Below are 14,205 nucleotides of genomic sequence, written 5' to 3' on the forward strand. Positions count from 1 at the left end.
CCCCTCCTTCTCTCAAAGGTCCCAAATAAGTGCAGTTCCCAGCAGTTCAGGAAGTGGCCTGGAGGGTTTCAAGACGTATCCGATCTTCGCTGAACTCAAAAACATGTTGGACAAGGTTTGAGGACCCGCTGTTACTAAGAATTGCATAATTTAAATTAGGGATGCTCGATTCCCATACTGCGGTATCAATCCGATGTTGGGCAAAATTTCCGAGTCGAAACATTAAAATCAATATAGCCTGTGCAGCACGGTCGCGGCATGCAGGAGAAGTAAACAAGGCGTCGGATTGATATCGGTATCGGCCAATACTCAGAGTTGCAGTATTGGTATCGGACATTAAGAAGTTGTATCAAACCATCCCTAATCTAAATTTAAACATTTTTTTTTTGTTAAGAAATAAGACTTACAGGTGGTCCTCGGTTTATGACGTCCTCGACCTACAGCGTTTTGGTGTTATGTCGCCATCTTTTATGAAAAAGTTTTACAAATTTATTAAAAAGTCTTCCAATGTACTGCGTTAAAGGAGATTTTGGACGGGATACAGTTAGCAAGAGGAGCGGACGAATGTTTTTTTTTTGCGGTCTTTTAGCCTTTCATAGCTCCTAAACTCTTCTGATGTTTTTATGTCGTGTTAAATTCGGATGTGTTAGCTGTGTTAGCCCATGTGAGTGACCTACTACTACTAGCGAAAATCCAGTTACGATGCACCATAGGAATGGAACTCGGACGTAAACCAAAGGACCCCCCTGTAAAACGAACCTCAAATCTTCCAGTGGACATTTGTATTTGTGTCACAAGGGTTGTTTGCTTATTTGTTGGAACTCATTGGCCTTCACGACTCTGCAGGAAGGAGAGGAGCTGGTCAAGAAAGTTGGAGCCATCAGCGTGTTTGAGGTGAAGGATGGACCCAACGGAATGGAGACGACTTGGCTCGTGGATATGAAAAATGGCAACGGTTCAGTCAGCAGTGGACCAGGTACATAGGTTTTTGAAATAGATCTTTGCTTTAATTTAAGGAGGCGATCATTAGCGACGACCATTGACAATTTAGATGATAGATGGACATCTTTTGGTGTTAAAAGTAAGGCTGAGGTTGACAATGTATGGACATCATTTTCTTCTGCTGTTGTCTTTTTTTTTTTAAATAACTGAAAATCCTCTTTTTGGTATGCGTTCTGGTGATGGCTGCTAAACACAATCAAAATTCTCTGCTGTTTTGCATGGATCCTGTCAGGTGTTATAGAGCCATTTTTCTGCTGCGCGGCAAAAACGGTTGCTCTCAATAGTACGGATGACAAAAGGAAGCACCTGCCGTGGAAACAATTTGAAGCATTTTCTTTAGGAGCTAGCCAACTGCTCTGCACGACCCCGGGGTTTTTGGAGGCCTTAGAAATTAAATTTTTTTATCCCCGACTGTGCTGTGGTTCCGCCAAGTAAAACAAGTAAAACTGTACTCCGACCTTCTGGTTATTGATACCAGGTATGGAGAAAAAGTGTGGCCGTGTGTTTGTTTACATCAAGAGGGGAAAGATAACGGTTAAAAAATAATGGGAATCCATTCTGGTTCTGCCCAGACAGCGCCGTTGTGAGCGGATGACAAAACATTTCATTTGCATCAATTTACAGAAGAAACACTTTGCTCACTTTGCTCATTCAGCCGTGGCCTACTTAACCGAGATGTTTGAAATCTCATTAGAAAACCTATTGGAGGCTGACAATGGCAGTCACACAGTCTGTCTTCAGACAGAAAGGAGACAAAAACTCATTGAACTATGGACTGTACACCTAGTATGCAGTGTGTCACGTACTAGCTTGAAAGATAATACGGCAAACAAATGTGTAACATTCATGTTGCAGAAACAATCGAATGACACGTTAAAAAAAAAAAAAAAAGAAATTCATACTGCAACTTTTATTTATTTATTTTTTTATTAAATAATGAATCATTAATTTTACCCATCTCTTTGGTGAGTGGGGATTGATATCGCTGCAGTCTATTGGTGCTAATTTCCATTTGGCTCCTGTTTAAACCGCACATAAATTCATACAACGGACCAGGGGACAAACATGGATTTATATGGAGTATATAACACGCAATGAACAATATTTGTAACTTGAATAAATATGAATCAATTGCAGAAACATATATGAATACCTTATGGTGTCGTTAGCTAGTTACTGAACTGTTGGTTTAGCTTTAATTGCTTTTTTATTAAGTGTAGCATCTTTAAAAAAAATAATCGAAAAATATGCTATAAAATGAGAACAAGGTCAGCTAATGGAAAAGTTGTCATGGCATTTTTAAAATAGATTATGTAAGTGTTTTTTTTTTTTTTGCACTAATGGCCATTTAGTTTCGTCCTTGGGGATGGAGTAAACATTTCCTCCACTGACAAAATGAAATGAAAGTGTTTTCCGGTAAACATGATAACTTGTTTGTCAAGAGACTCTTACAAGGATGTCTTACGGTCGTTCTGAATTTTAGTAGTATATTTTATTCTTCTGTTTCTCTTTTAGGTATAAACGAAACGGTAGACTGCACCATCACCGCTAATGACGAAGACCTGCTGTATGTGATGACAGGAAAGGTGAAACCAAGAGCGGTACGTGTTGACGTTTTTTTATTTAGAAACACAGAAATGGAGAAAACAGAGAAGTGCAGTTGGATACCTGTCATAGAAAAAAAAACACTCCCCCTGCTGGTCATTATAGTTCCATTACAGGTCAAACCTGTGACGACTCTACGACTCGTGTCATGAGTGTATTGATTTCTCTCTAAAGACATATCCGTTAAGAAAAAAAAAACGAACCCTAACCCCCGAGAAAACCTGGGATCAGGACGAAATCTCCAAACGAACACTTACACTTCCTACAATAAGTACAACTCCTAAAAGTCCATTTTCATCATTAAAATTTGGATTCTCCCCTCTCACTTCCTCAGGCATATCTCAAGGGTGCGCTAAAAATCACTGGGGACACGGAGGTGGCCGCAAAAATGACAAAGATGCTCGTGGCAGAAAAGGCCAAGCTGTGAGGCCTTGGTCGACTGTTCTCCACCGCGAAGCACAACCTCAAATTGTGAAAGTGTCGTTTTGCTAATCAATCAATCAACTTCCCTGGTGTAATAATAAATAAATAATAAATATAATAATAATAATAATTTATTATAATAATAATAAATATCTAATGCACTTCTTTCTGTCAGAAAAAAGGGGGGAAAAAATGTACTTTTTGTTATTTATAGTTAATTGTTGTTACGATTGTACTGGTCCCGCCTGATACACAAGAAAATTTTACATAATTAAAAAAAAAAAAAAAATCAAGAAAATAAGCAACGGTTTGTTTCAAAAGACGTATAAAGCATATTACGTAATAACAATCTAAAAAGAATAATTGCTGCTTTTGTTTCAAGGGTTTAGTAAAACTTTTCCCTGCAATACCCATGTTTCCCCAATAGGCGGGGTAGAAAATGATACATTTGAGCCTTTATGCGTGACTTTTACATGTCATTTATCTGAGTTTCCTCAGTGAGACCTATGGTCCTTAAGCGTAGTCTGACGTCAGGCGTTTCCATAGTGGGTCTGAAGAGTCTTGTTTCATCAATATAGAATGTGGTGTCTATGTTTTTTTTGCTTTGTAGTTCATGACTCTTACATCAAAGGAAAACATATCCCTATCACCGAGGCCATATGAACGGCTGCTGCAAAACACTCATCTGTTCAGGGAGTTTGGGCACGTCACAGTTCGGAGCTTTGAGGTTCCCTCCGTGTTAAAGGAATTTTTTTTTTTTTTCCCTCTGATGGAAAATATAAACATGTTTTTATTTTGTATGATTTATTCATCATTTAATTGGTTTTCACTCACTGTAAAACGCTTTGATTTGAATGTGATCGGAAGTGACTCGTTCTGCCGCGTATTTCACATTTACATACACATGCATCGGGGGGGAAAAAGCTGCAGGGGTGGCAGGATGTTTTGACATTAAAACTTCTTAACTAACACTCGCACGTTCTGTGACTGTAATTAGTTCATAGTGTGTGTACTTATACTGCTTTACTGTGTACTCTTGATATAAACTCAGTATAATATAGTGTATATACGTTCCTCCGAGTAGTAAGTGCGGACCATTTCAGATGGTCTGCGGAAACGTTTAATCCATCCCATCTAGCTACGTCGATTGACCTAAGGCATTGTCCGAACCTGTGGAGGGCCCCGGTCCCACAGCTTTAGATGTATTGTCCACCTTAAGAATCCACCTTAAATTGCTCTTGGCCTTGTGCTTCGGCCGGCGCTTGTCCTCAGCCCTCATTGTTCTGCCTCCACCTTCCTCCTACTCCATCTCCTCCAGCCTCGAGCCTCTCACCCAATTATGTTCAGTAAAACATTTCCAACTAATAGTCGGTGTTTCTGGTGTCTCTCGCTCCCCAGTCTCCCCTGTCGCCCACGCACTTAATGTAGCGCAGGTATGTTTTTCCCATATGAAGCATTTTGCAGAATAAATACCAGTAAGTCCATGTTTTTCCTCCCTTTGCTTTCATGCAAACAAGTACGCGTGTTTAAACAGCAGAGAATATTCGTACATTCGTGAAATATAATTCGAGTAAAACGTGAGTTCGTGAAATATAATTCGACAAATGAGAAAATGTTACCAGATTGTCTTTAAATGAAGAAAGTAAAACGTGAGTGGATTCTCTTTGAATGAAGTCAATTATTATGAATATTTTTTCTGCCGCCCGGAACCAAATGATCTAAGTACCAGTACCGGTCCGCGGGCCGGGGATTGGAGATCCCTTTGTTACAGTGTAGTGTTACATGGATAGGATATTTATAATTCTTCCTACTTTCATTTCAGCTGTAAAAGGCAGATGGATGGCCTTTTTCATATTAACCTTTCAGTGCAGTCCGGCTTTGAAATCTTGAAAAGGAACGCCGTTTAACCCCAACTGTCAAGCGAGATCGAAATAGAGCGTTATGAATAAAAAGAAGACAAGGGTATTTATTCAGTGAAAGCTTCTTTCTCATCCATGACTTTGACATGATGTCTGGAACACAAGTCCTTTGTTTAGGAATACGTTAGAAAGAACGCTACACATTCAGTTACATACGATGTCATTAAAACCAACACGATTTACTTCGACCTTCCCGTTATGCAAGACGTTCCTTTTTTTCCCCGTGTTTTTACTTCTGGCCGCTCTCATCTTTGGAGAGTAGCCCATGAATGCGATCAGTTCAGTTCTTCAAGTTTTCTACTTGCCCTTCGTTTGAGCTTTTCAAAAAAAAAAAAAACAAAAAAAAAATCTGCCGCGACGGCGCTGTTATACGTTGGTCTCCAGTCCGTTCATGTCGACTGAACATTGGTCCTTGTCCCTGTGGTCCCTCTTAGAATGAGACGAGTGAGAGTGTTTCTTTTTCGGTCGAATGCCTTCCTCCAGCTGCACGAGACGAGCCACGTCTGGGGACAGGTGGCGCTGTTTGCCGCCCGGCGGAGGAGGCTGATAGCAGCCGTTCTTCTGGTTCTGGTAGGTCATCATCTGCTGGATGCTTATCATGGGTTTGGTCTCACAGATGAGTGGAATCTGGAGGAGGAGGAGGAGGAGGAAGAACAGAGAAGGCTTTATGTCGGTGATTTGTCCCACGATACCATGGGTGTTATCCTAACTACTTGGTGATACCATAGGGTATGGTCCTACTAACTCAAGGCCTACCTACAGTACCATGGGTGTTATCCTAACTACTTGGTGTCTTGGGTATTTAGCAGTGTTTCACATGTACTCGAGGAAGACAGATGTTGACTCCTGTCCCGTTGATTGGACCTCTGATGCTCTCACCTGCTCACCCTCTTTGACAAAGTCCTTTCTGCAGATGTGAGCCATGATGCCCGTGGCTAAGGCGTCACCCATGACATTGACCATCGTCCTGAATCGATCCCTACATAAGAAAACCAGGTTATTTGGAAACTTATCAGCTTTTTCAAAAAAAAAAAAAAAAAAAAAGTTGTTGTCATTTCATGGAAAAAAAAAAACAATTTATTATCTCTAAAGCAATTTCCCTAAAGTTTGATTGCCTTGTTTGTCTTTCACGAAAGAATAACACCTTACTTACAAGGCCCAATCAACGGCAATAATTAATGTGATGTCATCAGTGGGGAGACCAACAGAGGTCAGCACAATCACCATGGTAACCAGTCCAGCCTGTGGGATTCCTGCCGCACCGATACTGGCTGCAGTAGCCGTGATGCTGGGAAAGGAAGCGTAAAAGAGCGGTATTTATAATAATTGCGTGCAGGGAAATCCATTGTTAAAAGTGTGTGTGTGCTCCGTACGGTGACATCCGTATGGAATGAGTGAAGTTGCTTCTGTGCATTGAAATGATTTACGCTTGGCTGTACTTAAGGCTAGCATAACCTTTCCCATACCATCCGTTAAATCGCGAGTGTTTGGCCCAAACTGACCTTTTAGGGCCTTGTGATTTAACGCGTGGGTTTGGATTTATTGATTAGACAAATTCCCAGTGCGTCTCGGTTCCTTGTGATGCATCTGAGTCTGACCTTTTTGTCAAAGGGGAGAGGAGGACGGTGTTGGAAGTTAGTGACAGATTCCTGTTTTCTACATTCGGTCGTGGTGGAAATAGTAGTATTTAATGCGGAGCTTTCTGTTACGGTGAGACGTGGAAACCAAACCGACAGGCCTTAGAGGATGTCTTAAGGAGACTCCGAAAAACATGCGTCAGCGCGCACTTTTCCCCTGTAATTCACCCTGGAGTGGTTCATCCGGATCCACTCCATTTCAGTTATTTCCACTTTCATCTGACTGCATATTATATAGGAGGTTAAAGAGAGCCATCCATAGGATACAGTATGATTTAAATGTCATTCAAATATGAATGGAATACGAATGCCACTTCGATGTTAATGTCCTCATGTCCAAATCTCTTTATGTCCAAATGCGTGTCGGTAACATACCGTATTGTCTGGACTATAAGTCACACTTTTTTCATCTATTGTCTGGGTTTGTGACTTATACTCAGGTGCCACTTATATATTAAAATATGTATGTTTTTTTTTACACTGATAGCCACTAGAGGGCACTCTAGGCTCGTGTACCACTATCTGCTACTCCTGTACCGCTGAAAATGTACATGTTCATTATTTTCACACTGACAGCCACTAGAGGGCACTCTAAATATATTGTTAATAACGTGATAATACGTAGGTTTTGTATTCATTTGTAGTATTTGTCGTCGTCTTGGTCATTGTTTATCTGCGAGAGTGTAACTAATGCAGTAGTATTTGCAGTAGGGAGAAAAAAGGGAGGGAGATGAAGGATAACATGAAATCTGAAATGATTTACAACTGGACTGTCAATTTAAAAAAAAAACAAAAACTTCGAAAACAGTTTGAAAGTCGAAGCACGAAAAAAGTGCGAAAAGGAGAGCACAAATAAATCCGTCTCAGACACAATAAACCAGAGACAGCTGAGGCAACATGTAGCAATAACGCTGATAAAGCTAGAAGTGAGTTCCAACATCCTGGTTATTTGTAGGATTTACAGCAACTCTCGATCACATCTGATTCCATCCTGTGATGACACAAGATGGAATCTGAGGACATCTGCTGTTCATTTGAATTTAATTTAAAAGATTCATACGCCCAGGCGCCTTCGGCAGATACTGTAATACACACACACTGTACAACTGCTAGAAGGTGTACAGTTAATTTGACCTCATTAGCATTTATCTTGTACTGATTCTAAAGGCCTCGGGGCAACTTGGCAACACATGATAGCTGGGATATGATTAATGAAAAACTGATGAAAAAACATATATATATATATATATATATAAGTCGTACCAGCCAGCTAGAGTGCCCTCTAGTGGCTGTCAGTGTGAAAACAACGAACCTGTAGTTTTTAGTGGTACAGGAGTAGCAGATACTGGTACACAAGCCTATGCGGCCAATTACGACTCCAAATGGAAAGTCGGACAACCTGTACTGTGAAAGGGAAGCCTCAGCTGTCGGGTTTAAAGGTGTTCGAGAAACAGCACAGAAAGTTTGGTGAACAAAAAATGAGAACTTACTTACTCATTTCTTTCATACATAAAAAATGAAAACTTACTTACTCATTTCTTTCATACATTTAAAAAAAAAAAACTGAATTGGAAAATTCTTTGGCTAACTAGCCAAATGCTTGTTTTTCAGGGTTTGTAATGTCCTTCAGAAACCAAAAGTTCTTTCAGCAGTTCTGTGCTTACCATACAAATCCCGCTGACAACATCCGAGGTTTCTTTTTCAGCCACTCAATTAAAAGTTTCCTTTTTCTATTTTTTTTTTCTTCTTCTTGCTGCTGACTCAATTTAAAAAGTTTCTTCGCACTTTGTAGCTTGTGGTTCCGCACGGCGCTCGTTGAATGCTAATAGTCTCTGTCATTTTCAGTGTATGCAAAGCCAACGAGGGACATTGACATTGCAGACTCAGGGAATTGTCTGTGCTCGAGCGTTTATCGACTACGTCGTTCAGTCCGAACCGCGTGTAAATGGTTTTGTTTTTTTTTATTTTTAGTAATAGTTGTTCCGCTGACAGAGCTTACGTGACTGAGAAAACTAGCAGCAGGAGAGCTACATGGAGGATGGGAACCAAATATACTACACTACTGCGGGGCAGACAGAGACATGAGTGATGCAGGTCACATGAGTTGTATCGCCATGGGGATTAGGAAAGGACGTGCAGGGACTGCGGTCGTGAATAAATGTTTGTTACAGTCAAAAATCAAATCAGAGAAGAGACTTTATTATTGAAGGCTTTGTTTGTTTAGATTTAGCTAAAACAAAAAAAAAAAACTGAAATAATTTAATTTATTTACGGTTGGAATTAGGGCTCTGAAATGAATCGTATTCATTTTTTTTATGGGATTGATTAAAGCGGGGGGTCAAACATACGGCCCGCGGGGCCAAAACCGGCCCGCTGGGGGGGGTCAATCTGGCCTAATTTTGAGAATTAAATTCATATTATTTATTAAGTGTTATACAATAATATATTCATACTGGTGTGTGGGTTAAGAGTTAAACAATTTAACAATTTAAAGTAAGTGGTGCAAGAGCTGCCACTAGGGGGCTCACAAGATAAAAATGGCAGATCGAAGGGTTTTTTTTTAAGTGGGATTTTTCCACGCAATAAAGACACGTCAATAATTTACATTTTCCTTGTGAAATTTAAAACCAAAAGCTGACATTTTAATTTGATGTGGGCGTGGCTAACCCTTGTCACATGACTCAAAGTTCTGTAATAATCCATTTAAAAACTAGCCTATTTACCTGTCCTTACCTGATCGTGATGATCTGCCCAAAGTCGAGCTCATAGTTGTTGACTTGAGCGATAAAGATGGCCGCCACGGCCTCGTAGAGCGCGGTGCCATCCATGTTGATGGTGGCCCCGACCGGCAGCACGAAGCGGATGATGCGTCTGTCGATGTGGTTGTTCTCAAGGAGGCACTTGAAGGTGATAGGCAAAGTGGCAGAGCTGCAGAAACAAGTATAAACATAAGGCCAGCGGGCCAAATGCGGCCCACCGAGACATTTTGCGCGGCCAGCGAGAACTTAACAACTATTTGATTTGCCTTATAATGAAGTCGCCCCACTGTTTGAGAAGCACTGACCTAGAGGAAGTAGCCAATGAGATGAGCAGGGCCTGCAGAATGCCTCTGATGTAAACTATGGGGCTCTTCTTGGTGATGAAAAAGTACATGGCCGGGAGGATGAACAGACCATGTAAAACCAGGCCCATCACAACTGTAATGGCATAGAAGCCCAGCTTCTTTCCCATGGCTGACGGGTCGTCCATTTCCAGGATCTTCCCGGCGACGAGAAACACAATACCGAAAGGAAAATACCTGAGAAGTACAGAGGGAGTGAGAAAGAAGTTCAAACTTTTATAACTATTGGTTAGCCCCGGCGTGGGCAAACGTTTTGACTCGCGGGCCAGGAGCAGATAGATGGAGTGTTCGTGTGAACTGAGATAAATGTAAAAGTCATGCATAAAGGCTTAAATGCTGAAATGCTTTTATCATTTTCTACGCCATCTATTGGGGAAACGTGGGTATTGCAGGGAAAAGGCAGAGGTATAATGATAATATAAATAAATGATGTAATTTGGAAAAGTTTGGTGGGCCGGATTACAAAGCTGAACGGGCCGCATCTGGCCCCCGGGCCTTAGTTTGCCCACACCTGGGTTAGGTCTGTGATAAAACATCAGCATAAGCCAATCAGAGGTAAAGAGTGCGTTGACACCCCTGAAAGAAATTTTTTTTTTTTTTTACTTTTCAAATCCTCTCGAGAGACATCGACTTGCTTTTTTTTGACTATTATGACTATTGATTCAAGTCAGGAGGGCCTCAACCGACCCACTTGGTGTTTCAATCTGGCCCGTTTGATGAATTTAAAAAAAAAAAAAAATTATAATAAATCAGAATAAATTAAGATTTATTTGATAAACTTTTACTTATTTGCGTGAAAAAAAAACATGGACTTTTTCCCAAACTTTATATTGGTCCTTTTTAAACACCAAATGAAGTGTACCTAGAAAAAAAAAAGCACTTTACTTCTTTTCTACTGTGCAATTCATTTGACTTTACCTTACTTATTTCTGTCACTTTCCTGTTTTGTTACTGCCTTTATTGATTCACTGCAGTGTTTGTTTTTTTATTCTGCAATTTTATTTGTTGTTGGCTGTTCAGGGGGAACAACATATAAATAAGATGAATCTTACCAGATGACTATAGCAACAATCTTCAACACCGCCTCATTCAGACTCTGACAAAAGTTGACCAGCGCACTCCCATTGGGTCCCATTCTTCCCAACATTATTCCTAGGAGAAAACACGACACCAATGGCCAATAGATTTCAGTCTGAATGAACGTAACCATAACGTACACGTTTATATGTCAATTATTTGTACCACTTTTACACATTTCATATTAGCACGACTAGCCGTGGTCAGAATCGCTCACCCATGGTCGCGGAGAATATAACGATCCCCAGCACGTTCATGCCTTCGCTGGTCCCGGGCGACGTCTTCATTATGACGTCAGGCGGCGGCGTAAGGTCCAGGGAGAAGTTCCGCACGTCTGTGCTGTTGTCGTCCTGGATGCCGTAGATGAAAAGACGACGTGTCGTGGTCTCGTCCATGAGCTGCGCCACCGTCGGTTTAGGAATTAGCTCAGGGACTCTTTGCGTGCGATACTTTTGAAGACCAAAAAGAGAAAAGAGTTAGGGTTCGGGAAAAGCTGCGAAAGCGCAGTCACAGTAAATTATTCTGCTGATTCTTTGACAAAATTAAAAATTTTTGCTATTTTGTATATATTTATATTTTATATAATATATTTCTTATATTTACTCGGATTAGTTTCGTAACATATAATCTCTTGTTTTTTTTTTAGTTTTAGCTATTACAGTCAACATAGATTTTCAACGTTACACAACAGTTTTTCAATCAAAAATTTAAAAAAAAAGCAAAAGCTCAGGCCAGAACTTCACCGGTGAACCAAAATATTTCAAGGGCTGGATGTAATTATTGAAAGTGCAAGCCTTGCTCCTACTCTAATAGGCTGCACATTTAGTTTTCTCCTCGATCAGGTTATTTTAGTTTACCTGTTGGAACGTAGCCTGAACCAGGTTTGCTGGAAACATGTTGCTGTGGAGCAGAAAGAGGGAGGACGTGAGTGAAGACATTCTGTGGGTGTAGTAGATACAGCAGCGACCGTTCGAGAACATTTGAACGCAGCTCTTGTGTGAGTTGTAATTGCATACAAGTAGCTTTTTATATCTCCGAAATGCTGCAGTAAAAACAGTATGTTTGCGAACATAAATCCTTTTAACGTTGCGATCAACCCTGAACTTAAATCGTTAAAAATCTTTTCACCTGAACTCCTTTATGTCCATCGTCCAGAAGTGGATTTCTCTCATAGTTCCCACTAGTGTTATTCTCTCTTTACCTTTATATAGTCTAGTGAAATCATTTTAGCCTCAAGAGGCCTACTCAGGTGCCACTTAAAAAATAAATAAAAATATATAATTTCATATGTTATTTTCACACAGTGACAGCCGCTAGGGGGCGCTCTAAGCTTACGTGTGCCAGTATCTGCTACTCCTGTATCACTGAAAATGTACATGTTCATTATTTTCTGCACTGACAGCCACTAGAGGGCACTCTAGGCTCGGGTACTAGTAGCAGCTACTCCTGTACCACTGAAAATGGACATTTGTTTTTTTCCCACTGACAGCCACTAGAGGGCACTCTAGGCTTATGTAGTAGTAGCAGCTACTCCTGTACCACTGAAAATTGACATGTTCGTTATTTTCAGAATAAATAGCCACTAGAGGGCACTAGTGGGACTTATGTGTGACGCTAAAGGAAACGTATGGTCAAGAACAGAGTCATCACGGCGAACTCTCGTTTAGAGTCCTGCGTGGACTTGGTCCGCTTGGTTGAACGCGTCCAAGTATACACACTCGTCCATAGTTTACGCGGTGGCACGTGAAAGGCGTGGCTGTCAACATGTGTGGATCGACTGCCTCATTGACAAAGGCTGTAAAGAAGCTTTGTGGGATAAATCTGTCCAAGGGACAGCTGTGCTGCGAAAACACCCACACACACAGAAAACCCGTTCCAACACTGCCACGTGATCAGCCAGTGTGTTTACAGAAGTTCCTTCAAGGTTAATATTATTTCTTTTCATATTAGACTTCGACTCTCTGTCTCCAACGGTTTTTCCAACAGTCGCGACACGCTCCTTTCCTTTCGTGCGTCTCGGCTTTGTCTCAGTTCATCGGCTCACGTCCGTCTCTCCCACCGTCCCCCTGACACAGTGTCTCTTTTTTTTTTTTCTTTCTTTCCGCGGAGGGTCAAACCGAGGTTCACCTCCGTGTCATTAACACCTTTATCCTTCAACGCTGCTAATGAGCTTAGCACAATAACCTAGTGGCATACGAGGTCTTGACGTGACCCACTCTGTGGCCTTTGACGGCGTTCACTTCTAATGGCACCTTGGTGGCGCTGTGAGGGAGGGACGCGATGTCTCCAAAGATGAAGACATATTACGCATTCTAATATTATTAGTAATATTAAATTAAATTAAACTAAGGCCCGGGGGCCGGATGCGGCCCGTTCAGATTTTTTATCAGGTCGCCAAATTTTTTTTCAAAATGATATAATTTATTTAATTATATAATTTTAATTAATTTAATTATATGATTTTATTATCATTATACTTCTGCCTTTTCACTGCAATACAAACGTTTTTTCAACTTTTTTAACGTTGAAAACCATCGACGGCAGGAGTGCCCACACTTTTTTGGCTCTGCGGCTGCAGCTTCAAATGACCAGTGGTAATGTGACCTACATTGAAAACGTTAAATATATGTTTGTTTACGTATGGCTCAGTGTAGCGTTTATCAGTCTAATATTGGTCAAATTTCAGGATCCGACACTATGACCTCAGCATTACTTAGTAAATAACAAAACGTTTGTCATTTTCCCGTTTGTTTTCATGCAAAAAAAAGTACATTAGATAAGACTTCGTATTTAGTGAAATTTTTTTTTTGTCATTTTTACAAAACATTTTCTAAACATGAAGTGTTGTTTTTTTTTTTGTTTTTTTTTATTTTCAAATTCATTAAGCGGGCCGGTTTTGGTCAGCGGGCCGTATGTTTGACACCCCTGTGATGTAGCTGCTCTATCTGTCTTGGGGCACTGATTCAATGTAGATATAGTCTTTGACATCGACCAGTAAGAACTCCCAAGGGATTAATAAAGTTCTATCTGTCTCTGTCTTAACGATTAGCCCCCTCATCAGCATTCTCTGATCTGGAGCGCAGCACGAGCGAAAGCAAATTCGAAGCCTCTGGGGGAAAATGAATTACGTTTTTACACTTCCTTTAAAAGTCTTAACGGCTCTCTAAGAGTCCACTCTGTACTTTATGATCCCAATAACAGCGAAGAGCCCATAAAGCATGTCGGGGAGGGGGAGGGGTCCACAACGAGTAATACTCTGCTTGGCATTATCCGATGATTTACCGTGTTGTGTTTTTTTTTTTTTTCAAAATTCCACTCTGATCGTTTGTAACCGGATTGAAAAGGACATTTACGGCTTTGTACGGCCATAAAACGCGCGCAGCTGCGGTGGAACGAGCAACAAAACTCACTTTAATTATGT

General features: G+C 40.7%; 1 protein-coding gene across 1 annotated transcript in view; it reads right to left on the reverse strand.

The window, feature by feature from the left end:
* Positions 1-5,275: 5,275 nt before the first annotated feature.
* The window catches only part of slc1a7a (solute carrier family 1 member 7a), a 26,717-nt gene continuing 17,787 nt past the window's right edge, over positions 5,276-14,205 (reverse strand). The window contains 8 exon segments of the mRNA XM_025052343.1: positions 5,276-5,576; positions 5,829-5,928; positions 6,103-6,237; positions 9,320-9,516; positions 9,518-9,884; positions 10,760-10,859; positions 11,002-11,233; positions 11,642-11,684. Of these exon segments, the coding sequence (XP_024908111.1) occupies positions 5,316-5,576; positions 5,829-5,928; positions 6,103-6,237; positions 9,320-9,516; positions 9,518-9,884; positions 10,760-10,859; positions 11,002-11,233; positions 11,642-11,684 (1,435 nt within the window). The 3' untranslated portion in view covers positions 5,276-5,315.

The sequence above is a fragment of the Cynoglossus semilaevis genome, chromosome 20 (genome assembly GCF_000523025.1).
Source record: "Cynoglossus semilaevis isolate Cse_v1.0 chromosome 20, Cse_v1.0, whole genome shotgun sequence".
Lineage (NCBI taxonomy): Eukaryota > Metazoa > Chordata > Actinopteri > Pleuronectiformes > Cynoglossidae > Cynoglossus > Cynoglossus semilaevis.